This window comes from Leptodactylus fuscus, chromosome 10 (genome assembly GCF_031893055.1).
Source record: "Leptodactylus fuscus isolate aLepFus1 chromosome 10, aLepFus1.hap2, whole genome shotgun sequence".
In the NCBI taxonomy this organism is placed as follows: domain Eukaryota; kingdom Metazoa; phylum Chordata; class Amphibia; order Anura; family Leptodactylidae; genus Leptodactylus; species Leptodactylus fuscus.
This window is the reverse complement of record NC_134274.1, coordinates 30,330,386-30,357,806: the sequence shown is the minus strand read 5'-3', so window position 1 is coordinate 30,357,806 and position 27,421 is coordinate 30,330,386. Positions and strand designations below refer to the sequence as shown.

General features: G+C 39.1%; 1 protein-coding gene across 3 annotated transcripts in view; it reads right to left on the bottom strand.

The window, feature by feature from the left end:
• Positions 1-27,421, bottom strand: part of PCDH15 (protocadherin related 15) — a 1,015,846-nt gene that overhangs the window by 196,517 nt on the left and 791,908 nt on the right. For all 3 annotated transcript variants that reach the window (XM_075257479.1, XM_075257481.1, XM_075257480.1), the window contains 2 exons: positions 16,796-16,936; positions 11,272-11,384 (listed from right to left, as the gene is read on the bottom strand). In XM_075257479.1, the coding sequence (XP_075113580.1) occupies positions 11,272-11,384; positions 16,796-16,936 (254 nt within the window). The remainder of the gene's footprint in view (positions 1-11,271; positions 11,385-16,795; positions 16,937-27,421) is intronic.

Here is a 27,421-nt window from a genome sequence, read left to right as displayed (position 1 = left end):
GTTTCCCCGAAAATAAGACATGTTCTTATAATTAATTATCTAACGAAATATATGACCTTTCTTATTTTCGGGGGATGTTTTATGCAGCGGCTGGAGCGGGGAACAATCGGCAAACAAAGCGGGGAACAATTAGCGGAGTCCCGGCATGACTGCCGGTTGTATGTGATCCAGAAGGTGAAGGGGGGGGGGGGGGTGTCTTATTTTTGGGGAAACAGGGTATTGATGTTGGTTGACTTGTAGGCTCCCGCTAATCAGCTGTTTGAAAAATTGTTCAAATTGGCATTTGTTTCCTTCAAACAGCTGGTCAGGAGGGGTGCTGAGACCATTTCTGATCAGGGTGCACAAATATACAAAAAGAATAGCCAATATATCACTGGACAGTCATATTTTGTAGTATGTAGACAATTGTAGGCAAGAGAACAGGTGAGGAAAAACACGTGCACTGCCACAGCAAATGTGGGTTACATTAATACACATTTATCGCAGGCAAAGCACGGAAACATAATGTCAAATTATATTAAGAAAGCATCACATTAGTATTTATACATTTGGAGAGAATTTCTTTTGTAAATGATCAAAGCCCAAAATGAACATTATATTCCGAGAAGGTTATTATTATTCCAAAATATTGCATCATTTTCTCCAGGTGACTTGTCTCAAAGCAAAAATCTTTATTTTAGCCCTTTTATTTAAGTTGACTTTGATATTTTAATCAAAGTTTAGCAGAAGTTAAGCACTAATTTTTGGCACTGGAGCCATATCACAGGAGTGCTGACACGATTCTTTTTGGGACTTGTGACCTAAATTTGCTAGCTCTATTTTTATGCCTGTAGCAACACTGTCACACAAAGGAGTATTAATTCTTCTGCCTGACAGTAAAGGACATATGTAAATTACATTTTAGAGAGTGCTTAAGAAACCTGAATTGTTAGACTTTATCAAGTATCCTGCTGTCAAGCTCAAGGAAGAATCCAGAATAACAACGACAAAGTAAAAACGAGATCCTTTTCATTACATGTATCCTTTGACTCAGTATTGTATTTTGTAAGGATAACATAACACTTATTAAGCCACTAGTGCACAGTTCAAGCTTCCGTTTTAGTCTGGGTCACATTCACTGACAATTCAACAATCATGTATTTTGTATGGAAGCATAGACACCTATTCATTGTACGGAGAATATTCCGCCTTTGTACTTTTTTTTTTTTTTTTTGTCCAGGCACATTTAACAAGTACTTTCTTTAAGGCACGTTTAACAAGTACTTTTAGCAATTTTACATTTTTGTGCCTTTATATTTGGCAAACCCGTGTGCCAAAGGTGAATGTGGAGCAATAATAACCGTAAAGAGAGCTGTTAGTTGGATATAGTCTAGCTTTTGCAATGAATTGACCATGCTATAAATTTTTTGTTTTTATTAATTGTCAAACCTATAAATCCTTAGTCCTTGTGATTTTTTTTTTTTTATACACTTGACAAAGTGGCACTTTAGACTATTAGGTCATCCATGCTCAGTGACGAGTTTTTTTTGTTTTTTTTTAATAAAAAAAATATTTGATTAATTTCTCACCCCAAGCGTGAGAAGAAGTGTGATCAAAGATCCTTCCTCCCAATCTTGGTCAGACTGTATAATCAACATCAGTCTAAGTAAAGATCACTCCGCACAGAGAACTAAATGATCCTGAAGTCTTTCTTTTTAGTTGCTATGACTCCTAGTATCTTTTTCCATCTACTATTCTGAGCTTGTATGTGTTTCTTTCTTGTAAGATATTACTGTGTTATCCATGCTGCTGTAACACACAAAATTTCCCCATGGTGGGGAATTATCTCTAACTTTCTTAAAAAATGAAAAATGTAAAATAATGTCAAAACTGCCTTTAGTTCCTTTCCATTCCCCCTATTATTGTATCATGCAAAGTATCCATGTACCCTGCAACACACTTAAAAATTTATGCATTTACGGGAGGCATGGCCTGTGACCTGATGAGGTAGGATGTGTGCTGTCTCAGCTCCGGCCCTGCCTGCTTGCTGAAGCATGCATACCTGCTCTCCCTGCCTCCACATGGGGATGAAACTGGGTCCCCCGGCGACCACATCCTCCCCATGCTGTTTGGAGGCACCAAGGGAGGCAGTGATCTCCATCTTCATGATCCCGCTGCCTCCCTCCGTGCAGTCCTCCACACTGAGGCGGCCATCTTTGCAGGCCGCACTGCCATCAGTCTCAGCCTCAGTCGCACATCACGGCTCTCTACGGGCTCCATCACAACTCCTGCTCTCCTGGCTCCTGCCCAGCTGCCTCTGGTGGGTGAATCTCCGCCACCGACCCCGGTTTGGTCTCCCCTGCTGCGGAGGCTTTAGGCCCCAAAATGGCGTCGCCCCTGAGCCTCCGCCTCCTGCTCCTTCAGCACTGCAGGGATGTAGTGCTACTACGTCTGCATCACCTCCTGGGCCTCCATCTTCTGCTCCATGGCCTGCATCTCCTCTCCACCTGGACTGTGTTGATCCTGCACCTGGGTCTGCACCTTCTTCTGTAGCAGTGAACCTTGCAGGTATGGGTACCCCTCCCCTATCCTCCTTCTCCTCCCTGGAAATATGTGCACATCAAGATCCTGCCTCACCTGCACACTCCTGGGGGCAAGACTTGGATATTGAGGTTACCCCTTCTGTGTCTCCCTATGCTGCTTTGTCTCCTCACTGTTACCCTGTAGGCTATTTTTAACTCCAAACTTGACCCTGCTCATAGAGCTCTGCGTCCTAAATGCTCCTGGCCCTCGCCGCGGGATATGGTCTACTCTGTGCATGACTTTACTCTAAAGGAGGCGATTTTATCTAAGGCCAGAGCCATGAAGGAAATTGACTTTGGTGAAAAAATTCAGCTATACCAGGATCTTTCATGGATCATCCTGCAAAAGCGCCATCTCCGTCCGTTCCTCCGTTTGCTGCAAGAACGCCGAATTCCGTATAGGTGGGGCTTTCCTTTATCCTTGATGGACAGACTTAATGGACGCTCAGCAACCTTGCGCACCCACTCGGATCTGCAACAGTTTTGTGCCACCTTGGATATTACTCCCCCTCTGGACATTCCTGATTGGAAACTGACGGTTCACCCTCCACCTCCTCCCTGGTGTAGTCTCAACCTAAACCACAGAAGAGACAGCTATCCTCTCCCAACGCTGCTGCTCTACGTAGATGGATGGCTCCTCTGTCTCCACCGCGCTGAATTTTTTCAATCTATTGTGCAGGATGTGTTTGCATTTGGCAGCTCATGTTTTCTGAGATCGGTTGGCTTTCTGTTACTGAGTTTTACTTGCTTTCATGTACTTGCTTTTTCTTCCCGCCCCTTAGCAGGTCTTTTTCATAATGTTCTGTTAGAGTTAAGTCCTCCATCTTTGTATTTTGGCAGCCATCTTGTACTCTTTCACATATAAACTGTATAAGTATGTATTTTTCTGCTTAAGTCAAGGAGGCCCCTTGTTAGACTTTAAGGAATGTGATAATGAACGTTAATGCATAGGTTGCTAATCATTATCTCTCAAGGGCCTTATTTTGAGAAGATGCAGCTGACTTTGTATATCTCTTATCTCCTTTACATGATGTATGGACACATAACCAACAAAAGTATTAATCTTATGGTATCTGGGCACTCTGTCATATTTTATGGTATATGAAGGTCACTTAGCGTGTGTATAGACACAGGGTCTATGGAACGTGTCATCTTATCTCTTTTGCCATGATATATACATATAGACAGTCTGGGATGTTAGCTCACACATAAGTATTTTGAATCCTTCTTTGTTTCATGGGAAAGTCCATCCCAGTTTGGAAAACTATAATGAGATGCAGATTATAATGAGCCTCAGCCAATAGCCATGTGCCAGGCTGGTCTTATATCTCTATAACCAATCATGATTGTACTGATTAGAATAGCCAAGCCAGCTCTTTGTCTGTAATGTATTTAAACAACCTTTTCTTACAATAAAAATTAGAACTCTTTTGATACACTACCATCTTGTGTCTTTAATCAGTTCTCCAGGCCTGAAAAAAAGATGGCTGCAGTCCATCTAGGCCTGTTAATTAATTATCTAATTAGGACCTCTACAACATACGGAGGGATCCATATGTCCCTATCAGTTCTCTTATGTGTTTTAAAGCAGGCAGGGTTGGAGACTGTCCTCCTTCCTGTTCTTGTACTTTTCTAGAGTTCTATATGGTCCATCTACAGATGGTCCCTCCATGTCCCCCCACTGTTGGGGCTTTTTCCATTTGCGGACCCTCTTTTAGGGTCCTATTGGCTATGCCACTAATATTGATCCTAATGTAAGCTTATTGCCTCAGGCCATGAGATATAGTCCTGTCCATAACACTATTTAGTTTTTTTTGTCTTGTCTGATTTTCATCTCTTTGTTTTTCCCCCCCTTCCCATCCCTCCCTTCTACCTCCCCTTTCCAGGCTTGGAGTCTCATGACCCCCACGAACATTTGCGGTGCTCCCCTGGCTGGCCTCCTCCTCTCTGGTCCTGGTGAGGTTTGCCTTTCTGTTCTTTCCACTATATCTGCTGGTAATCTTCCCTCTGCCTCCTTATGACGAAGTGTGTCACTTTGAATGTCAAGGGCCTGGGCTCCAACTCTAAGCGACGCCTAGTGCTCTGCAAGTTACGTTCTCTTGGGGCAGACAAAGTTTTTTTTTTTTTCCAGGAGACTCGCTTTGATCACATGGGCAATTTAATTTTGCTCGTCCCTATTATCCTCACAGCAGCGATGGTGCGGCCTTGGAGTCATCTGGGGATCTTTTGTATAGCTGACCTGGTCGATCCACTGAATTTGGAGCTCAGGCCCTTCAATTATTTTACCTCGGAACTTCACTTGCCTTCCTCAGAGTGGTTTCACTACTAGAAGATAGCTTACTTCATGTTTTCTCAATTTGGCCCTCTGCCTTTGAGAGGATATGCCGAGCAGGTACCTCCACGGTTGGATTAATATCAACCATCTATAGAGTCTCCTGAGGGGCAACCTCCAGTCTCCCACAAATATATGTCTAGATGATCTGACGCGTTGGGAAGGCAGATCTCGCCCCGCCAGTGGCAGGTTATTTGGTCCCATGCAGCCAAGTCCTCTACATGTGTTAGGCTTCGTGAGACCCAATACAAATTGCTTATGCACTGGTATCATACCCCTGCCTTACTTCATTCACTTAACCCTAACATACCTTCCCAGTGCTGGCACTGTCAAATTGAAGTGGGCTCGCTTTATCATATTTTCTCGGACTGCTCCTATATTCGTCCCTTTTGGCTAGAGGTTAAGTGTCTTTTGGATTCTCTCTTTATCCAGGGAGCCCCACTTGACCCACTTGTTTATCCACCTAACCTTCTGCCAAATCATCTAGGTAAGCAGACCTCAAAACTGTTTCTATTTATGTGTATGGCTGCTAAGACGCTTACAGCTCTCCATTGGAGACGGGGCTCCCCAGAACCACTGGTCCTGATCTTATCGCCCGATTGGAGTACATAAGCAGCATGGAACATCTTACTGCCTCTCTTAATAACACGTTGGATGCTTTCCAAGCTGTATGATCATCCTGGGATGTATACTGTGCTTTACGTGGTTTGTGACTCCTCCCTTTCCCTTCCTTCTCCCTTCTTTCCCCTCGTTCTCCTCCTCCCTCTCTAATTTTTAGGCTGTGGTATCTGCTGATTACCCTATTTACTGTGTTACTATTGTCTGAAATTCTTTCTCTTGTTTTTGTTTTTAAAAATTTATAAAAATGGTCAGTAAAATTTACAGTTTATAAAAAAAAAAAAAGTATGCATTTACAACATCTCAAATTATTTCTGCTAAATTATATTAGATAGAGATAGGTGGACTCTATTGTACTATGTGCTATTCACACTGGTGTGATACGGAGCAAAATACCTATATCAAATTGTAGACCTGCAACAAGGCAATGCATAGCAACCTAATAGAAAGGTAGCAACATTCTGTTCAGTATCACACCAGTGTGAATAGTACATAGTACATTGTGCCTTCTGCAGAGAAGTAATAAACTTAATTTCCAATATAATATATTTATATAGTTCCATAAAGGAAACAATAATTACTTCCCCCCGCTATGTTCTATTTTGTCTGTATAAAGTTTATTATAACCCAAAAACAAAGCAAAAAAACAAACAAACTAAGATTCCTACCTGGCATTGTCATCTAGCTAAAGAGCATATATTTTGAGCATACTGTTCTCTCTTGGGCAGACTGTGCCCACTGCAGCATTGCCACCTGGGATCTAGCAGAACTAATTGGCCTTACCCAAAGACAGAGCTTTCAGTTTGCGGTAGACGTTCAAACCTACATTTGCAAATACTCTGTCACTTTTTATTAGTTAACTCCCTAAAAAAGATTACAAAATTTGAAAACCTCTATTCCTCAAATAAATTTGGTATTTTATTTTCCTCGAGTCGAGAGAACAAAAATAGATAGTTGTTTTCAGCTAGGAAATTGATAGTGTTCTCAGCAAAGCTAAAATTGTCTCATTTGGGGATACTAATTTCTAACACAATGAAGCACAGCAACAGGACAAAAATGACTTCAAGCTAATGATGTGAAGTAAAAACAAATGTATGTGACAAGTAGAAGGGAAGAGAGAGGAGGCGTTAAGTATGAAACCAAAGAAAAAGATAACATTAGAGTGAATATATATATCGTACTCAGATCTTTACTCGTATAACCTCTATTTCTCAATAATATCTTATGTAATGAATGAAAAAAGTTGTCTCTAGTGTGTTAAAACGTGCAACCAGCGACAACTCCAATCAGCTTATCACAACTGTACAATGGAAATTAGAATCTAATAATTTACAGTGGGTATTGCTGAGAGGTTACAGTTTGCAGTAAAGTTCTTACTCAACTTTTCTTTGTATCAGGGTTGACAGATTTTAAGAATAAAAAAAGGGGGGCGGAGCCTAACCGTCAACACAGATGGACGTCTGAGCCTGCAGCTCCGTCTGTGAATCGGCCTTACCCACTCCAAACTTAACGAACAGCAGCACAAATGGGGAAGAACGGGCGAGACAAGAGCCAGGAGACCCCCGGTACACCCATCGGGAGGAATCAGCAGGGGGAAATGCACAAATTCTTCAAGAAGAAGCCGGCCCGGTCCCCGGCCTTGGCGCGCAAGATGGCGCAGGGGGAAGTGCAGGAGGAGTACACTGCAGAGGACTCGGATATGGAAAGCGTGACCAGCGCGGACAGGTCAGATACCAACTCTTCGGCTCTAGTCACTAACTCCTTTATGCGCAAACTACTCTCACACACGGTAGCCCCGATTATGTCGGAATTAGCAGCCCTCAGGGAAGACATGCAAAGCCTGGGGGGCAGAGTGTCGTCGGTGGAGTCGGCCTACTCTGCTCTCGCCACTCACTCCACCACTGTAGAACAGCATGTCATGTTGCATCATGCCCATATTAATAGAGCAAGTGATATGTTAGAGGATTTGGAAAATCGAAACAGACGCAGAAACATACGTCTGAAGGGTCTACTCGAATCCTACCCTCCGGAGGATTTGAGAGACATTATGGCGTCTATCTTTGCATCTCTCCTGGGCCAGGAGAGAGCTGGGGCTATCCAAATTGAAAGAGTACACCGTGCTGTGCGGCCTAAACCCGCGACCACCGACCCGCCCAGAGATATTATATGCGGACTTTTGAATTCAGTAGACACTGTGGAGATCCTGACCGCGGCCAGGGCAAAGAGGCCGGTTCATTATGAACAATCAGAGGTACAACTTTATCAGGACTTGGCTCCGGTAACCCTATCTAAGCGGCGCATGCTGCGCCCGCTGCTAGAGGCATTGAAGGAGAAAGGCCTACATACATGTGGTTGTTTCCATTTGGGCTGGCAGTCCTGACACAGGGCCGCAGAATTGTGATACGCTCGCCTGCAGACCTCGAAGCCGCATGGCCCCTGCTGGGCATCCAGCCTATTCCCATTCCCTCCTGGCAGGCACTCAATATGGACATAACTGCTTGGCCTTCGCTTCCCAGCATCACCGGGCCGGATCGCCCGTATAAGCCAAAGTCTCCCAAGGCAAGGAAGACACTTGTCCCCTGAACCCTGGATTTTCAGGATCTTATACGACTTCACCCAGACCCTGGACTTCTTTTTTGGCACATCTTCGCAGTTTTTTGAACTTGCGTTATGGCCCCATACCCAGAGCGCCTCAGTATTGCTTATATTTATGGTTTTCTTTATTCTCATGCTACGCCGGGTCTTAAGTCATGTTTCACATACTGGCAGTGTTGGTGGCAGATTGCTTGAGGCAATCTGATTTATACTAGTTCTTTGGCCTTTTTATTGCTTAGTGTTATTGTATCCTTGGGGGGGGTTCCCGCCCGTGGCCCTGGGGTACCGAGGAGTGGCCGCCCTTTCCCAGACCCTGCATTGCACACACGCAGCGGTTCAACCTGTCCAGCTTATATGGGCTGTGTGGGTATGTTTCGTGGGGCGCCTCAATCTCTAGATTTTAAGAATAAAAAAAGGTACAAGAAACCTCACCTTATAAATACTGCATATATATTCAGGGCATTGACCAGTACTCCTCCAATAAGTATGTGACCACTCAACAAACGCAGTGACAACTACAGTTTACTCCTCAAAATGGAGTCCTTCACATTGCACGTCAAGGAGTACCCCCATGAACAGTGCTAGTACAGTGGTTAGTGGGTGTACAATGTCTACTTGAGGTTAGGGACCTCCTAAGTTTATCTGGCAAAGATGGCAGCTATATAAGGGATGAATAAAACTTAAAGGAAATGTCCAGTTTTAGACAAATGGTATTGTATATAGAATGAAAAGTTTTACAGTTTTTCATTATGCTTTCTATATTGATTTCTCAAAGTTTTCTAGATCTCTGCACATAGGAGCACAGCTTGTTATAAATTGGTTATTATTGGTTATCAATTGGTTGGTGTACTTGGATTTATTGTTTTGTTGCTGTTGATGTCCCAGTTTTGGATGAACTTTAGCTATTGGTAAGTGGAAATGTGGCACTGTGGGCTATGGCCAAACATCTCTAATTTGGCCTCATCTGTTGAATGGACATTGTTCCAGAAGTATCATTATTCATTCTGATACAACGCTGTAAACCTAAGCCGTGTTGCTATGGTTTGGGGGTTTTTTACATCAAAATTGTATGTATTTTGTCAGTCTTTTCTACTAATTGTCTTGAATATTTAACATGCTACTGAGGCCTGTAAAGTCTTAGATGAAGCTGGTAGGATTTTTGTAGTTTCTCTGAGAGTTGCATTTTGATTTGTGTGTTTTACTAGATTATAAATAGTACACTTAAGATAAGTGTTGTTACGGTTTGTTATTTACGTGGTAAAACGGTATAGTCTCTCTTGCAGTTTTTATTACCTTATCTTCTATACTTTTTTTTTGTTTGTTCCGTAATTCCATATTGCCAGGTTATGTAAATGTTCAGTGTGATGGATTTATATATAAAGACATCTCCATATTAATATTACTGTTAATTGCCTTTAGCATTCACAATGACAGCTTTAATTATAGATTTGTCATAAAGAAAGATGCATTTAGTCTAGATATCCCACTGTCTGCATCTCCCAAGGTCAGCGTAATAAATGAAATATGTCGTATGCAAAGTGATTATGAGGAATAATATTTCACAAGAAAAACAAATATTGCTATAAGGTGCTGAAAACATATTTTATGATTCATCAAAGAAGTAGAATGGGTAATAATGGGAACCTACATCTTTTACACCTACACCAATGACCATCTAAATGATAATAGCCACCTTTTACCTGTCTTTTTCCAGATTTCCTTGGTACTCTAAATGCCTTACCTTATTATTTTCTTGTACTTTCATTCTGGCTTCTACATTTCTCACTCACTGCTTCTGCCCTCTAGTCAAGGATAGGGTAAGGATACAGACTTTTGGTAATGTGACAACCAGTGGTGGTGTTAGACCTGGGTACTAAGAGGAACATGCCAGGGTTTGCTTTTTATATGTCCCATGCCACTACATAATATACCCCAGATAGACAACCAATGTCCAATGTTTTGTTAAATTCTAGCAATAGCCTTGCTGACACCTGGAATAACAGCTGCAATATAATCTACAACAATACAGTGAAGTGACAGATTTAGCTACATTTAACATGACTGATACTGCAGTAAGTAAACATTTGCTAATCACTATAACTTATTTTCTCCATTGCTTTCAATGTCCTTTGTTGTAAGTTATCATGGTGCAGCATGTTATCAGATTCCAGCTGAAGATGGCTCCATTTGCATGTATGTCCAGGCATTATTGCTATGATAACATTTCTGTGTGCATTCTACGTAGTTCTACTTGCCAATATCTATGAAGTTGCACCTGCTAAAGAGTATCACAGATGTAGCAAGCCACATTATTGCCGGCAAGTGATTTGTATAGAACACTGTTCATAGTTATCATGTATTAAAAAAAACAAACGCACTGAACAAATATTCAGTGCAAGCTGTCATCGCAGTGAGACGGATAATCTCTTAATGCTTGTTATGTCTAGGAAGATGGATTAGTCTTTCATCATGTGCAATACAGTAAATAGCATAATCCCAATCGCCCAATACTGGTGGTCTTAATCAATATACAGTGTATATGGAAAGAAGTGTAGTTTACGAAAATAGGAAGGAGGCGAGAGTTCAATTCATTCCTTTAAATATGGGATAGACAAAATAAGAACTACTCACGTAAAACATCATATAGTGAAAGTAAAATGATAATGACATCATCAAAAGTAGGCGTCTGCAAATCATGTCATCCTGAGAAGCATCTGTCCCAGAATATTCAGAAGCATCACAACATTATATATCCTACATCACTGTTAATAAATTCCTCTGCTTGAGTGAGATGTGCCAGAAATATCAACATACTCTGTCTAAAACCTGAAGCTTCCCTAACCTCATCAATGCTCTATTATGCTTCATATCATAGGTCTAGGGTGTTCCGCTTCTTAGCTTACTATGTACATACAGAGTTTGTGAAACGAATAGCTGTAAGGCTCTCTATCTTGGAAAGTAGTCATCCACGTCATTGGATAACACCATCACAGGTGTCTTGAAACGATCATGAACTGATATGTCAATTAAATCTGCAGATAATATTTTTATATAAAAACTTATTACATACTAGAATACTAAATAATTATGTAATACTACAGAATGAATAATTGTCATCTGCAATTAGCAAATTAGTTTAGCTATTTATTTGGAAAGATTTGTTACCTGTATTCGTCTTGCGTGAACCGTGGGATTACCGATGGCTGCAGTACTGTTATTATTACCATTGTGCTATTAGATTTCACAGGGTCACCGTCATCGTAAGCAATCACAACCAGCTGCAGGGAAAACAAGCAAACAGATTATGGATATCATTGTAAGACCAGATCCATTATTAGAACTATAAATATGGCTCTTCTGGTAATAAGTTGTAATAAAGGTTTTAGAGCGAAGAATACATTTATACATACCAGGTACACGTACATGACTCTTGCACCATAGAAAATATGTTGTGATGTAGCCAAACAAAAGTATCCACTGTACTATTCTCGTCATTTGGGCGCAATGGCAAATGTGAAGACTTAAGAGTAGACATGAGCAAACAGATTCTGATTCTACCCGAATTTTCTAAAAGTTCTGGTTTGATGCAAACCTAAAACGTTTAGGTCTATCGCCCACAAATCACTTTTATACAGAACTTAATAAGTGGAGGTGTGGCAATTTAATAAACCATTAAATTGTCTGAGCATCTGGCACATGCTTGTTTTTCTATTTCGGCCTCCTGGCCAACATAATGCACTTTAGGATCATTGTTGAGTCCTGTCATTGGACCTCAGTAGTTATGGGGTGCGTACAGACATCATGACTCTTATATGCAATGATAGGCTTCAGCGTTGACCCTAGGGTGGGTGACGTCAACCAAGATGCTGCAAGAGGATTCTGATGGACTGCCAGGAGAGGTGGTAAGTCAAGGTGAAAACAAGGTTTTCTGCACCAGCACATATTATAATATAGGGTTCAAACAGACCCGAGAGTATAATGGCAATTCAAGTTCATGACAAAACGAACTTGAGGGCCGAATTTCATGAGTATTCATTGCAATAAGTTTTATTACGCCAAACCATCTCTACTTACAAGCAGTATACTGTTAAATAACATGTCTAATTAAAGTTTAAAGGTAACCATTCATATTAAGGTCCAAACTAACTAATTGTAACAATTACACTCTCAGACTATATAATGTGTATGAGGGTATCAAGTTGTCACCTCTGATAGCAGATGTCATAGGGACAAACAAAACTAGGCTTTTTGGATATCATTTTGCACTTCATGCAGCGTTGTACAAGTAGAGTAGGGGCGCACTTGGAAGAGGCCACTGTTAGTAGACAAGTGGATTTATACAGTTTGATAAACATATCTATAAAGTAACTCATTCTTTTGAAAATATGTTGCAGATCACTGTATAAAATGTGTAGTGTGGACATGCAGATCCTAACTTTTTTTCTACAGCTGTCAAGTTGGACTACTATAGTTTTTTACTTTTTATTTTCGGCCTTTCCTTCCTAACTTCCCAGAGATGACTTTCTCAGGTTAATCTACAGTATGAGGGTTTGTTTTTTGCAGGACCAATTGCATTGCAAGATGCGCAAATATACCATGTAATGTACTTTGAAACTGTAAAAGCATAAATTCCACTATTTTGGGGGTGAAAAAAACAAACAAACATTCTTTATTCTGTAAATCAATAGGATTGCTGTGATAGATAAGTTTGCATTTCAATATTCTGATAAAATGTCATTCTTTTTTATGGGGCTGTATGGGATTAGAAAACTATTCTGCTTTTTCACCAGATACAGCATCACTTTTTTGCCTAGTATTGTAGCTATGTAATACTGCAGCGTGTCTATAGCAGACGCAGCCCTTTAACCATTGTAATGCCATTAAAAAGTGTTTTCTGCAGTGTGCAAATTAGGTTGTCTAGGCTGTGTAATATATTCTCACCTGGGTCAATGATCGGGTGAACAAGTGTAAGCAGGAGTTTTCTACCAACAATAATGAGACTCTATGTAAACAAATGATCATATTAACTATTGATCTGTCACCGTTAGTCAGGATGATTGCTAAATATATAGAAACTAATGAGCAACAATCGACTAATATTATCAAATAGTGGTAATTATGGGCAGAAAATCTGCCTGTTTAAAAGAACCTTGAGATTTAGGCAGGACACTGGCCTTCATGCTACCATACCCATTTGTCTTTATATAGTATAATTCATGCAGCCTTACAGCGTCTATCTAGAAATGGGAAACCCTAAAGATTAATGGAGGGACTTCACAGTATTTATTTGTCTGCCTGATCACAAATCCAATCAGTGTTCACCTTTTGTTTAACCTCCTTTGAATGTCTGTCTTGCATAAGAGACATCTTTGTTATTCAAGACAAAGAAGCAATAATAGCTTCCAATCAATCTCTATGAGCTTTTTTTTCTCGGATATTATGCATCAGAGATGTCTAGTAAAATAATTTACATGGCAATTATTTTATTATTCACTTTTTTTTTTTTTTTTTTTGCATAGGACTACAAAGGTTTAATTAGAGTTTTACAATATATAATTTCTATGATGATGTTACAGTTATTACATATCAGCTCTCCTGGCTCTGCTTATAGGAGGAATATTCATATTATGGTACTGTGCTGACATCCAACTCCTCTTTGGTATAAGCAGTATACAGGGGAAACCATGATCTAGGGGTATTGTATACTAATCACTTTTAGTACTCACTACTATAAAAGGGTTCTCCACATTGGTAAAGCATAGCTGCTTTCTTCCAAAAACAGCGCCATACTACCATAGGTAGCATATGATATTGTAGCTCCAAACCATTGTAGTAAGTTAATACAATTATAAAATGGGGCCTAGTATTGGGTAACAAAAAGTCCTGAAATGAAATTTAAGGTAAAATGAGTATTTATAATTCCAGTCAATGTGATACATCAACTAATCTGTTCTATAGACTAAATAGTCACTAACATTTCAGACAACTTACTCTCAGTAAATAGAGTATGTAGTAGAGTTCGGGTTTTTTCTTTCAGGTCTACACGGGAACCCGAAATATGGAGACCCTATCCACTCAAAAAGTGTTACACGCAGAAACCCACAGACACCATAGACTTTAATAGGTATGCCCGAGTTCCTCTGGTTTTATACAGAAACCGGTAGAGAGAAAGTTCCTCCATTACAAGACTTTTCTTGTCCAATTTTAAGCGGATTCTGTGGAAGAGTTTCCAGGAAGAGAATCCAGTCTTCTATGTAAAGATTCCAGTAGTTGTAATGGGTTTGGAAGGGCGTTACAAACTGCTCTATATCATGTATGCTCCCTGCCTCATAGAGAAATAGAAAATGGGCTGCAGTTATAATGAGGCTATTAGCAGCAACAATGCTAATAGGAAACTGCATATGAAGGTTTATACAGCTTGAGAACTTTTGATAAAATTTTAGGAGCGTTTAAGGTCAGACGAACAAATGTTTTTAGTCATGTTTATCTCCTATCATTGCCCATTTAAACATAATAGCGACCAGTTAAAAAACTGGCTAATACGTGTTTGTTGGCTTATTTATGTTAGTATGAAAAAAGCTCTCCTGGCAATATGTCGTGTAAACAGGAATTTGCTGGTGACAATATACAAACTAATGGGGATGAGCTACTATATTAATAATGACTCTGTTCAAGTTTACTATATGAGCTCCACTTGACACGCTATTATTGTCATCTGGCAATTATTATCGGCTGGAAATCTGTCCATGTAAATGGATACTTAATGTAAAGTAAAGATGTCTCATGATGCTCCATATTTCATACTGGAAGTCTTGCTAAACGAATGATTCCAGTGGCTGATTCCAGTATTTTTTCTGACTTTCAACATATGGATAAGGTCATCCATTAGCTTAAAAAAGGAGAAATGGACCCATTGTTATGGAAATTCCCATACATTTTCATTAAAAAATAGAAGATATTTTCCATAAAGTAAATTATGTAGCAAATAAAAACACGGATATAGTTGCTCTTAGAAAAATAAACCTGGTAGCATACATGAATTACTATGTTAGTTACATATAGTGTTTTTCAATAATGCAATAAGCCAGATGCATAGAGCCATTTTTAGAATTGTATGGAATACTTTTCGTTTTACATGATAACATCTAGCTGTCCTACTTTGTAAGTCAAGCTCCTAAAATGTGGAGAGCTTTTTGGTATTTGTTTTAGAAGAGATTTTAAATGAAGCAGAAAAATGTCTTTATAAAGGTGATTTTATCCATCAGAACCAAATGTGACAACATACTTATTTTCCCATCAAGACAACTTAATGCATTGTAAAACAATGGGTTGTAACCTGTACTGGCGCAAACAAAGATGAGATGCCACAAGTGCAGCCAAGCAGAACTGTCTAATGCTTTCTATATGCTATAGAGTGCTTGAGTATATGTGTAGATATTGCAGAACAGACAGACAGTATTTCTGTACTTAGGAATCATTTCACATATATTTCAATTCCATTAGATAGTTCATCATCATATATCATCTTTTCCATTCCTGTCAAATTAAGGGAAATTGAAAGTGTCTAGAGAGACCTATATGTTCTCCATCTGTTTACTGGGGTTGTCTGGCCACATTAAGAATGCAGTCCAATCTACAGGCTTTAGGTTATAGAGGAGGATGAGCAGAGTTAAAATAACCTTAACTTATATGGTGGATTCTTTATGATGAGACCTGGGGGTTCCAGCTTGTTTCTGACCCCTGGATCACATGATTGGACCCTGCCGATCTCACAGGTATAGTCTGTATAGTCTACTCTTTCTGTCCAGTAAGTAGGTTATGGGCATAATATTTCTCCTTGAGGAGAGAGTACCATGACAGACGTTCGGAGTTTTACAAAGCCATTTTTGCACCGCTGGGGGATTGTGGGAAAAATATGCAAATCTGTTTTCCAAGATGTAAATGGGAAAACAGTGCCTCTGTTTTCTGCCCTCTAGGGGTAGCCCCCTTAAACATCATGAATGGCTTTTTCAAGTATATTGCTACGATGCGAGGATATGCAAAACCAAATTATTCTATTCCAAAAGGAACAGAATCCCAGCTGTGGACAGCGCTGTTTCGATCTAGTTGGATTTCTTCAGCACAGCATAGGGAAAGCTGGTTTGGCAAAGATGAGAGACTTCTGGACCAGGTTATGGTGATAATATCACTCCTTGAGGAGAGAGTACCTTGACAGGCATGCAGAGTCTTACAAAGCCATATTTGCTCCGCTGTGGAATTGTGGGAAAAATATGCAAATCTATTTTCCAAGATGTAAGTCCAGTAAGTAGTCAGATATCTCTGAATGCATAGTAATATAGGAATGCCTGTCATTCACTGTGTAGGACTATCTGCATGACTACAAAGCTCAGAATGAGCAAATTTTTAAATCCATAGATCTTAATCTGTACTGACTTTTTCCCCCTATAAAACAGTATGTAAATGTTCTTAACAGATCCTGCTCTATAACATGTTGCCCATAGATTTCATTGCGTTTTCAATGCAATGGATTTGGTGTAATGTAAGTACTGGATGTTGACTAATTACTTTAGTAAAACACAGAAGATATGGGGTGTCCTGAACACATGGTATCAGGTGGATAAAAATCAGCATAGCTGAAAGTTCAGTAACTGGAAAATAAACAAAAAAATATTTTTAAAAAATCGCTTACCCTGAATATTGTGCTGGGATCTTCATTGAGATTAACTCTGGTTACAACGCGACCAGTATTCTCCTCCACATCAAATATACTAGCACTGTATGGAAATATGGACACATCCACCTTGTATCTGACAAGACTTGCAGGTGTACCCTAAGGGAATAATAAATAGGAACATCATGTCACTGCAACTATCTGATGTCTACAGTGCCTTCAATAAACACAGTACTCTTACATTTATTAAAATGGATAAAGACAGCGGAGATGCAAAATAATATTAGTGGCCATGTGATATACAGTATACATATACAGTATAAAAATGTGTGAAATGCTGAAAGGTACATTTAGTAAAAAAATACAAATAAAAAGATGAAATATCCATATACTAAAGTGTAGCACAGAGCAAATGATAGGAAATAAACAATAAGTGCATTTTCCACCCATGTCTCAGTCCTCTTTCCATTTTGACCATTTACTACTCTACATCACTGGTCTTCTGTCCTCTTGTTAGTATGTACTTACTAATTCTACATTCTCCACCCGGCTCCTTAAATGCATATAACCGAGTATTTTATCTACAATTGCGGATAAAAGTGCCGACCCATACCTTTCAATGGGCCCGTCCAATTTATAACTCAGTTGGGCAAGTTTCTAAGCTCTTGCTCATGTCTAATATACATCAGAGCAACATCTAGATCTAGAGCCATTTAATACTTCTTTCCATTTCCTTAGAATTAAAGTTCAAGGTTGAGTATCAGAGTACAAAAAACCTGCTATATAAAAGCATGGCAACAAGATAATAAATAAGAGAAATGGATTTATGTCAGAGGATTGTAATGAAATATTTTGCCAACATTCCTAAAGCATGAATATCAAGAAAATATGGTCGTTCTAAAAATCCACTATAATCATAGTCCTTCTAAATATCAGTTTTCTGCTAAATTAGAGAGACCCAATTGACATTTGGCACAGCTAACGCAGAATTATCAGGAAGGCAGATCTCTAATCAGAGGGACAAACAAATTGGATGTGCTGTCAGTCAGAGCTGAGTGCAATCCTTAAAAATATTATAAAAACATAAAGGTTATAGTGACAAATACCCTACTGAAATATGATAAACAGTCTATTTCACATATAGATGGTAGGAAAAATATGCAAATCTGTTTTCCAAGATGTAAATAAGAAAACAGTGCCTCTGCTTGCTTCCCATTTTTCCCATAATCCCCCAGTGGAGTGAAAAAGGCTTGTAAGTCTCCATACGACTGTAAAGGTGCACACTCCCTAAAGAGTGTTGTTATCCCCTGATCCTGACATATAGATAAAGGAAGGGGTCATTTGGCGTGATGGTGTTAGCACTTAACTCCTCTCCCCTCTGTCTCCTCTCTTCTTACAATCTCCTGTCAAGACATCCCTGACAGATGTACTTTGTCAGCATATCCACTGGAATGTTATAGTGAACTATATATATATATATATATATAAACTTTCTATGCATCTAAATGCAAACTTTGGTAATCTGTGAGTTATAACCCCTTAATAGAGGCAGCGATTAATGGGAGAAAAATGACTTGTCTGCCTTTTGCAAAGACACTTTCTCAATTCCCGGTGAGCCAAAAGTGGAACTTCAGTGTTAAGACTTTGGAAGAGTAATAGATCTCAAATGTCACAAACTGCACTGTAACCTTTTGTTACCTTGCAAGACTTTTTGATGAATGTCTACCTAGATGACAGAGAAGGTATGTCTGAAGCATAACATATGCCATATACCTTTACATTTTGCAGATACCTTGCCAAAAACTAATGTTCTCATATTATGAAACTGCCAGTATAAAGCTATCAACACTTTGTAGCTGGTCATAACAGAGAGCTAACAAAGGTTGTCATAGAAATATTAGTATCATTAATCATGTCTCTTCAGCTGCTAAGTTTTAACACAATGGCAGAGCCGTTATTCTTGAGTATTAATATAAAGCATGTAGAAATCCTTAATTTCATACACTGGCCAGTGCCCCTAGGAGAAGGAAAAAACTGGATTTTTAAAGTATAAAAAATATTTTCTATAATGAATAATGACAGTAAATATATGGATTTTTCACATGCCTCATAATGTCATTTAAAGGAGAAAAATGAAATCAGTATGCCGTTCTGACACACAGACTCCCACAGCCTAAGCGAACATCATCAATCTATCACAGACTATGTCAATTTTCCATTTGGCATTAAGGGAACTGTATTGTCAACAGTTTCTAATATCCCTTTTCTTTAAACTACATCTATAGTCATTAATAATTTTTTACAAATCTGTGAATTAATATAGATTAAGAATGAGCACACAGATGATGTGACCTTTAGGAAATAGAATATTTTTTTTTACTATTTTGAAAGCATATGGCAATGGTCAAATGTTACATGAATTGGGTCTAGGGCAAACACAAGTTAATTGGTTAAAGATACATGCAGCATGTCCAATTAGTCCTTCTAAGAATACCAGTTTCAGCAACTGAGGGGACAATGCCAAGACGTAGATGTTATTACCTCTGCACTTGAGTACGGCTTTTTTGCTAAAGGATGGTGGTACGGACCAAGGACATACATCAAGGAGCCCTTTCTTTTTAACAAAGGCCTAATGTAGCTTGTAAACAAAGATCAGAGGGACCACCGTAGCAGTCAGCAGTGGGACAGCAGAGATTTGAAGAGGTGAGGGTTTTTTTGTTTTTTTTTCTTAAAAAAAACCATTTTTTTCTAGAACTAGATTCCCTTTTTAAACTGCAGGCTGATACTTCCTCTGTAAAAACACTTTATTTTTGTGCCCTGTCTGTTTCAGGGATGTTGGGTTATATCATCTTTCTATCTTCCATTTTGCAAGTCAGTTGACATGGCAAGGCAAGATGGCGCCACGTGTCCAAGCTGAGAGCAACCTTATCTTTCCTTTTTCACTCTTTTTGTCTGTATCCTCAAGAATCCTCTATTCAACTACCCTTGAACTATGAATAGTTAACTATTTGAAATGGAAAAAAACCTGTGGACTATTTTCTTTGTCTCTACTCTTTATGCTTAGAAGATGCCTGCAGTTGGCTGAATGGAATTTCCAATGTATGTGTAGTGGCTTTGTTATAGCCTTGTTACTATCCCCCCATGAGCTAAGTTAAGCATGGACAACGAGAGGCAGACAAAGCATGGAGGAGAAACTTGCATGAAATTGCAGACTCCTTCTTTCAAGGAAATTTTTGGGGCGTCTATTGTTTATGCTTGGAAGATGCCTGCAGTTGGCAGACTGGAATTTCATTTTCCCATGGACATGGAGGCTTTGTTACAGCCTTTGTTACCACCCCCCACATACAAGTTAAGGAAGCATGGCAGATAGTATGGAGGAATAACCAGCACCTTGTCTACTTGGACAGCTTCAGACTTCTTCTGGCGGATAGAACACATGATAGTGGTAAGAAGAAGCTTGTAATAGTAATAAACAATTTTTATGACTGTACAGGAAAGCACAGAAAGCTACTCTATACAAAGGGTCACCATAAAAATATAGTGTTCCAAACATCTTGGAGACCAATGAACAGCTTCTCTGTGGATGAAGGCTTGCTCAAATCCTTCTCTCTCTTCATGAAATCTCACACCTACTTGATGATATTGAAATCAGGGCTCCTCGGGTATCTTATCACTACCAGGACTCCTCATCCAAAGGGTGGTCACATCAAATATTGACATGACGTTGATTTTCTTTTGTTTATTCACTTAATTTTGTTAATTGACTAAATTAAGTTAACATATTCTGAACGTTTCCTTACTTAACATTTTTTCCACACCTGCCTAAAACACACAGCACAGTACTGTATAGACTGAGCAAATGTGTCAGATGGGATACTCAGATGCTATGGATACAGAGCCTTGGAAGGCCTGCATTTCTGACATGGGTGATGATGTAGAACAATATCTTGTACTTGGCAAACAACTTGTCTTAAGGGTTCAATGGCCTTTAAGAAGCGTGACAGTTGTTTGTAACTTTATAATTGCTGTAATGTTATTTCTACTCAATAAATTAGAAGGGAAACGAAACTGATGTTCTTTGTTTACTTTTTGCTTCCTCTTGATTATAATTTGAATTTCTCTGATGACTCGAAGTAGATGATGCAGAAAAGAACAAGCAGCAAACCCTTTCATAAATATTCAAGGTTCAGCTTCCCAATCATACATAAGTGATCTGTATTTACACACTGACATCAGTAAATAGGAAATGGGAAAAAAAAGAGTCTTAGCTCATTCTGCTCTATTAAATGTACACATTTTATGCTAATTCTTCCAGTCTGCTGAACTTTGGTCAAATGGAAAAGAAAGGCGCTTCGAGACATTATGACCATGAGATAATAGGGGGATTTTCTTAAAAAAAAACAAAAAACAAACTTTTCTATTGTCTTCTGCTCAACATACAATGTGAACATACATGCTACTCCATTTATTTCTTACAACAATCGACTTTCAACTGTCATGAACAGCACTACTCGTTTCTTTCTCCTTCTGGCAGAATGCCATTTGATCCTGGTGTGCTATTCAGGTCTGTATTTGTTGATAGGATTTACTCCTGTGTTGTTCTCTCTTTGTTGTAAATACATCACAACCTGCTCTATCAGCAAAGCAACGGTTAAGTCTCACTGTTTTTCAGTCCTGTTTCTGACTCAACTACTCAATGATTGTGCTGTGAATGGCAGCCTGGGTTTGCTGGCATATTGCAAAATTGTATAGAATTTACTTTAAAAAAAAATGGAGTCCTTAACCAAATTTGAACTTATTTAATGCTGTTATCTGTGAACACAGTCACTTTTGTTACTCACTTGACCAAGTGTCATTGTACAGTTCACAATGAACTTCCCAATACGGATTCATTTGTCCACTTTTTCTGCACATCCTGTCTAAATTCACCTTGTTCCAAAGCTGTTTGTTCATAGACATTCCTGGTACTTTACTACTTCTACAAATACCAAGGTAGTAGTAGTAGTAGTAGTAGCAGCAGCAGCAGCAGCAGTTGTTAATTTAAGGTTTGCGCTGAAAAGTGGCCAACTCGAGCAGTACAGGATAAATAAAGCAAACTCATTCACTACCTACTACGTTAAGAAAATGTATTTGTCCATTTTCTAATTCCTTTAACCATTTTAAAATAAATGTAGGAATAGACAAAAAAAAAAAGTCAAATCAATGCAGCAGTGTGTTCTTTTTAATATTACTGGCAAGTAACAAAATGATCCATCATCCAAATCACCCATGTGAAAAGTGCTTCCTTAGTCACTCAAAATATGTAGTTGTTCAGCCATGGTGAAGTGCACCAAAAATGTCAACTGGGTGAAAAATGTAATGAATTAAATTAGACTACAAAACTATATGTGGAATTCAATTGTGCTCAGATGAGTCATTGGAGAGAATTTACAGGGGTTTCCTGCAAAAGTCTTAATAAAGGCCCTGACTGGGGCAACTCTGGTCTCTTAATAAATCAAGCATACAACCGTATGTTGTAATGGAAATGTAAACCAAATAAGTTTTCTGGGGTGTTACAATCAATATATGTCAATGACTCCCTGGCCCGCCCTGCTGTGCCCTCTTTTGTAGAAATGGGTATTTGGCGCATCTTTTGTTCAAGAAAGGACCTTGTACCAAAGATGCACAACATTATTTATCACCCATCTACACCAGAAAACTGGTGTAGATGGCTGCAATGTATATAATTTATATACAGGGGTACATATGGGCCATATGCACGAGTCCTGTGCTAGATATTCCTGGTATTATTCCTGTTCACCATAGGGTGGATATTTAAAAACTAGCCGCATTACGTTTCTATTAAGTGTCTGTATTCCCCGGAAGTGCCCTAGAGAAGAAGCTGAATATGACAAAAGCTGTTTCTGTAGGGCTTGGTTAGTATTTATGAATGAAAAACAAATTCTAAACAAATGAATTTTTATATTCAGTTAAAAATAAGATGCTACAGTGTTGGTCAAAAGTATTGACACCCCTGCAATTCTGTCAGATAATGCTCATTTTCTTCCAGAAAATGATTGTACTCACAAACTCTTTGGTATTAATATCTTCATTTATTTTGCTTGCAATGAAAAAGCACAAAAGAGAATGGAAAAAAAAGTCAGATCATTGATCATTTTACACAAAACTCCAAAAATGTGCCTGACAAAAGTATTGGCACCTCCAGCCTAATACTTGGTAGCACAACCTTTAGACACAATAACTGCGCACAACCGCTTCCGGTAACCATCAATGAGTTTCTTACAATGCTCTGCTGGAATTTTAGACCATTCTTCTTTGGCAAACTGCTCCAGGTCCCTGAGATGTGAAGGGGGCCTTCTCCAAACTGCCATTTTGAGATCTCTCCGCAGGTGTTCTATGGGATTCAGGTCTGGACTCATTGCTGGCCACTTTAGAAGTCTCCAGTGCTTTCTCTAAAACCATTTTCTAGTGCTTTTTGAAGTATGTTTTGGGTCATTGTCCTGCTGGAAGACCCATGACCTCTGAGGGAGACCCAGCTTTCTCACACTGGGCCCTACATTATGCTGCAACATCTGTTGGTAGTCTTCACACTTCATAATGCCATGCACATGGTCAAGCAGTCCAGAGACAGCAAAGCAACCCCAAAACATCAGAGAACCTCGCCATGTTTGACTGTAGGGACCGTGTTCTTTTCTTTAAAGGCCTCTTTTTTTCCTGTAAACTCTGTTGATGCCTTTTCCCAAAAAGCTCTATTTTGTCTCATCTGACCAGAGAACATTCTTCCAAAACGTTTTTGGCTTCCTCAGGTAAGTTTTGGCAAACTCCAGCCTGGCTTTTTTTTGTCTCTGGGTAAGAAGTGGGGTCTTCCTGGGTATCCTACCATACAGTCTCTTTTCATTCAGACGCCGACAGATAGTACGGGTTGACACTGTTGTACCCTCAGACTACAGGGCAGCTTGAACTTGTTTGGATGTTAGTCGAAGTTCTTTATCCACCATCCGCACAATCTTGAGTTGAAATCGCTCATCAATTTTTCTTTTCCGTCCACATCTATGGAGGTTAGCCACAGTGCCAGGGCCTTTAAACTTCTTGATGACACTGTGCACGGTAGACACAGGAACATTCAGGTCTTTGGAGATGGACTTGTAGCCTTGAGATTGCTCATGCTTCCTCACAATTTTGCTTCTCAAGTCCTCAGACAATTCTTTTGTCTTCTTTCTTTTCTCCATGCTCAATGTGGTACACACAAGGACACAGGACAGAAGTTGAGTCAACTTTAATGCATTTCAACTGGCTGCAAGTGTGATTTAGTTCTTGCCACCACCTGTTAGGTGCCTCAGGTAAGTAACAGGTGCTGTTAATTACACAAATTAGAGAAGCATCACATAATTTTTCAAACAGTGCCAATACTTTTGTCTACCCCCATTTTTTATGTTTGGTGTGGAATTATATCTAATTTGGCTTTTTGACAATTCTTTTTGTGGTTTTCCATTGAAGACAAATTAAATGAAGATAATAATACCAAAGAGTTTGTGCTTGCAATCATTTTCTCGAAGAAAATGAGTATTATCCGACAGAACTGCAGAGGTGCCAATACTTTTGGCCAACACTGTATACTCTAAAATATAGTATCATAGTCAATATGTGTTGTTACAACACTGTTTCACACAGCTGCCGTGTAATACTGTAATTTATTTTTTTCCTCTGTCCATTTATATGTAAGCTCATAATTCCCAGAATTATAGAGATGAGCTCCCCTAATAAGAGTTTGGATCGTCTACGAGCTCTCTGGCCCATGCCAGGTTTTACATAACGCTAATGAGCCTAAGAATCAAAAAAATATTTCATTGTGGAATATGCACAATGCTCAATCTCCCATCCTACTTTACCATTAAATGGAGATGATCAATCTTAGTGGCGGCGCTTTGTTTCTAGGTGGAGATGCACACTTGTTCTCATGAAGATAAATATTATCTCTGGAAATAACATTGCAGCAGAGGCAGCTGCCATGTGGATGACTTTGCCAAGAAAGTCTGGCAATACTAGTGCCCTTCACTGAAAGTGATCACAATAACACTTTGTCAATTAAATCTTGTATTTACAGTATATACATGGGTTTATATAGAGTCTGTATAGCCATTTATATATAGTGTTAAGCCTACATATTAACAACATTGTTGTGCAGCAAGAAAGGAAACTATATGAATTTCATCCTTTTTTATTATTATTATTTTCATGGTTATGTTTTAACAATACTTAGTAGACTGTAGGTTCGCTTGGGATAAGCCTTTTCTCATAGGTGCCCTTAATAGGTGTAAATCCAATTAGAATTTTAAAATATTTTTTTTAAAGAAACGTCCACATTGTCAGTTTTATAAATGGTGGCAATGCACATTCGTTTTACATCAACCATAGAGGAGATACTGCTAGAACATGGACTCTACTCTGATAACTGACTGGAAGCTGAAATATAATGCTAAAACCCATGCCCATTTCCTATACCACTACTTATTCAACCAAACAGACATTGACCAAGATTTGCTATTGTGGATATGACTAATGCCGGTGCAGTGTGATGCTTCATTGAGGCTAAAATGTTTTGACTTGCTAGGGGAGGTTGGCTTAACTGGCTACGCCAAAAATGTGCCAAGATTTTGGCTCATAGTAAGCCAACTAAAACCTGGTATAGACTTAGACTAAATAGTGTTAAGATTCAACATATTTGGGGGTGACTTACTAACATGCAACACCATAACTCTAGAGAGTGACCCAATTGCTAAGGTCCCACTAATTGCAGCAATACAGCGTTTTTGGCTGTTGCAGACACTTGTGTTTTCCCAATAGGCTTAATAAGGGAAGAAAAAAAAAACTGCAGAGAAAAGTGCAGCAAAATGCTGAGGAAAAAGTTGTTTCCGCTGCATTTTTTAATTGCATGCCCTAATGTGGGCCTTAGCCTAAATGAAGTCAAGATGGTTAATTTAAACAGAAAAGTGAGGTTGCAATGTGGGAGTACAAGTCACCCTAGTAAGATGACAGGAGTCCTTGGTGGAGGATTGGCTAGGTCCAAACAAGATACTACCTGTGGCCATTGTGCTGGCAGTAGCTTTAAAGACATGGGTCTGACTTCTTCACCAGTCATTGAGCGACACCCATGGAAAATAATTCTGTACTGTATAGTACAAAGTCCCAAATGGCTGCACAGTGATTACAAGAAGTCTGACTTCTTCTCTACAATTTTAGGCCCCTTGCCGACGACCATGACCATGATCAGTGTGCTATCCATGAATTTCATAGATAGCACACTGACCAATTCATTTCTATGGGCCCATACACATGACCGTGAATTACACAGTCCTATGTGCTGGTCGACAGTCCGAGCCGCAAACTATAGAGCAGGGTCTATTTTGCAGCTCTTGCTTCTGTGGCTTCTATTGATGTAATGAAAGGGGTCGCGGATGCATGACCAGTGCGGGACAGGACACAGGTAACATCCACGTGTCCCCTGTGCACCGCCCATGCCTTTAATTCACGACCAGTCATGTGAAACCAGCCTTAGGCACACAACTCTGAAGCATGCATAAACCCATAGAAGAATTCATAATGTTTTGTGTGACCTAAGAAACTCCCTACCCCTGTCTTAGCTAAAGCACAGAACTAGATAAATGCCATTGTTTCCCTGTGTATGTCTAAAAGCAGTTTTAGAGTAGTTTGTTCCAAACTATGCTTGAATGGTGTACTGAATTTAGTTGCACTTAAATCATATTTTCCAACAGTAAGTAGAAAGCAATTTATATTTGCTTTTAGGATTTCTGTTAATTTTGGAAACAGCTTGACATCAAGAAAACTAGCAGTGTGCTTCTGCACGACAGTAATCTTTGTGTTCCTGCAACTTCAAAAGCTTTAGATCACATTTGTGTAGTTAAGATATTGATTAAAATAAATCTCTTTATACCTATTAATGTGTATACGTACACATAAATAGCTATAGTTGAATATATACTGTATGTTAATGCAAAACATATGTATTATTATATACCAACTCTATACCTTAAAGCGTGTGGATGCCCACATTAAAGGAAATGCATTAATAATTAGTCATTTACAAGTCCACTATCTAATACATCTTGAAAATAGAGCCCAGTAACATTTCGCCCCCTTAGAATTTACTTATGGCACATAATCTAAGAACATTATGCATAAGGTTGATTGTAGTGCTAACAGTTCAATTACACCCCCTGCTAATAGATTGCCGCTGAATAGCTGTTTGGAGGTTTCGGCTTTGTGAGGAGGTGGCCATAATTGCATGGCATCCATCAGTGGCATCATCCCGCTTTAATAAAACATGAGTTTTCCGCAGTTTCTAAACTACAGGCTAAAACTTTCCCTGCAGCGGGCTGCTTTTTACAGAAAATAGAATAGCAATCTGTCATTTGTTGTTCTGCTAATACTGAAAATCCTTACAGGAGACAATGCCTTTTTGCTGTAAAGCCGGTGACCTTTCTTCAGGACTTCATCATTTTTTATGATTAAAATAAAAAAAAAAGAAAACATACAATTGTAACAATTTTTTTAATTTTTTTTTTAACTTATAGCCAAAATTTGGACAGAAATGAAAGTATTTTGGTGAAGCAGTCACTTATTTTC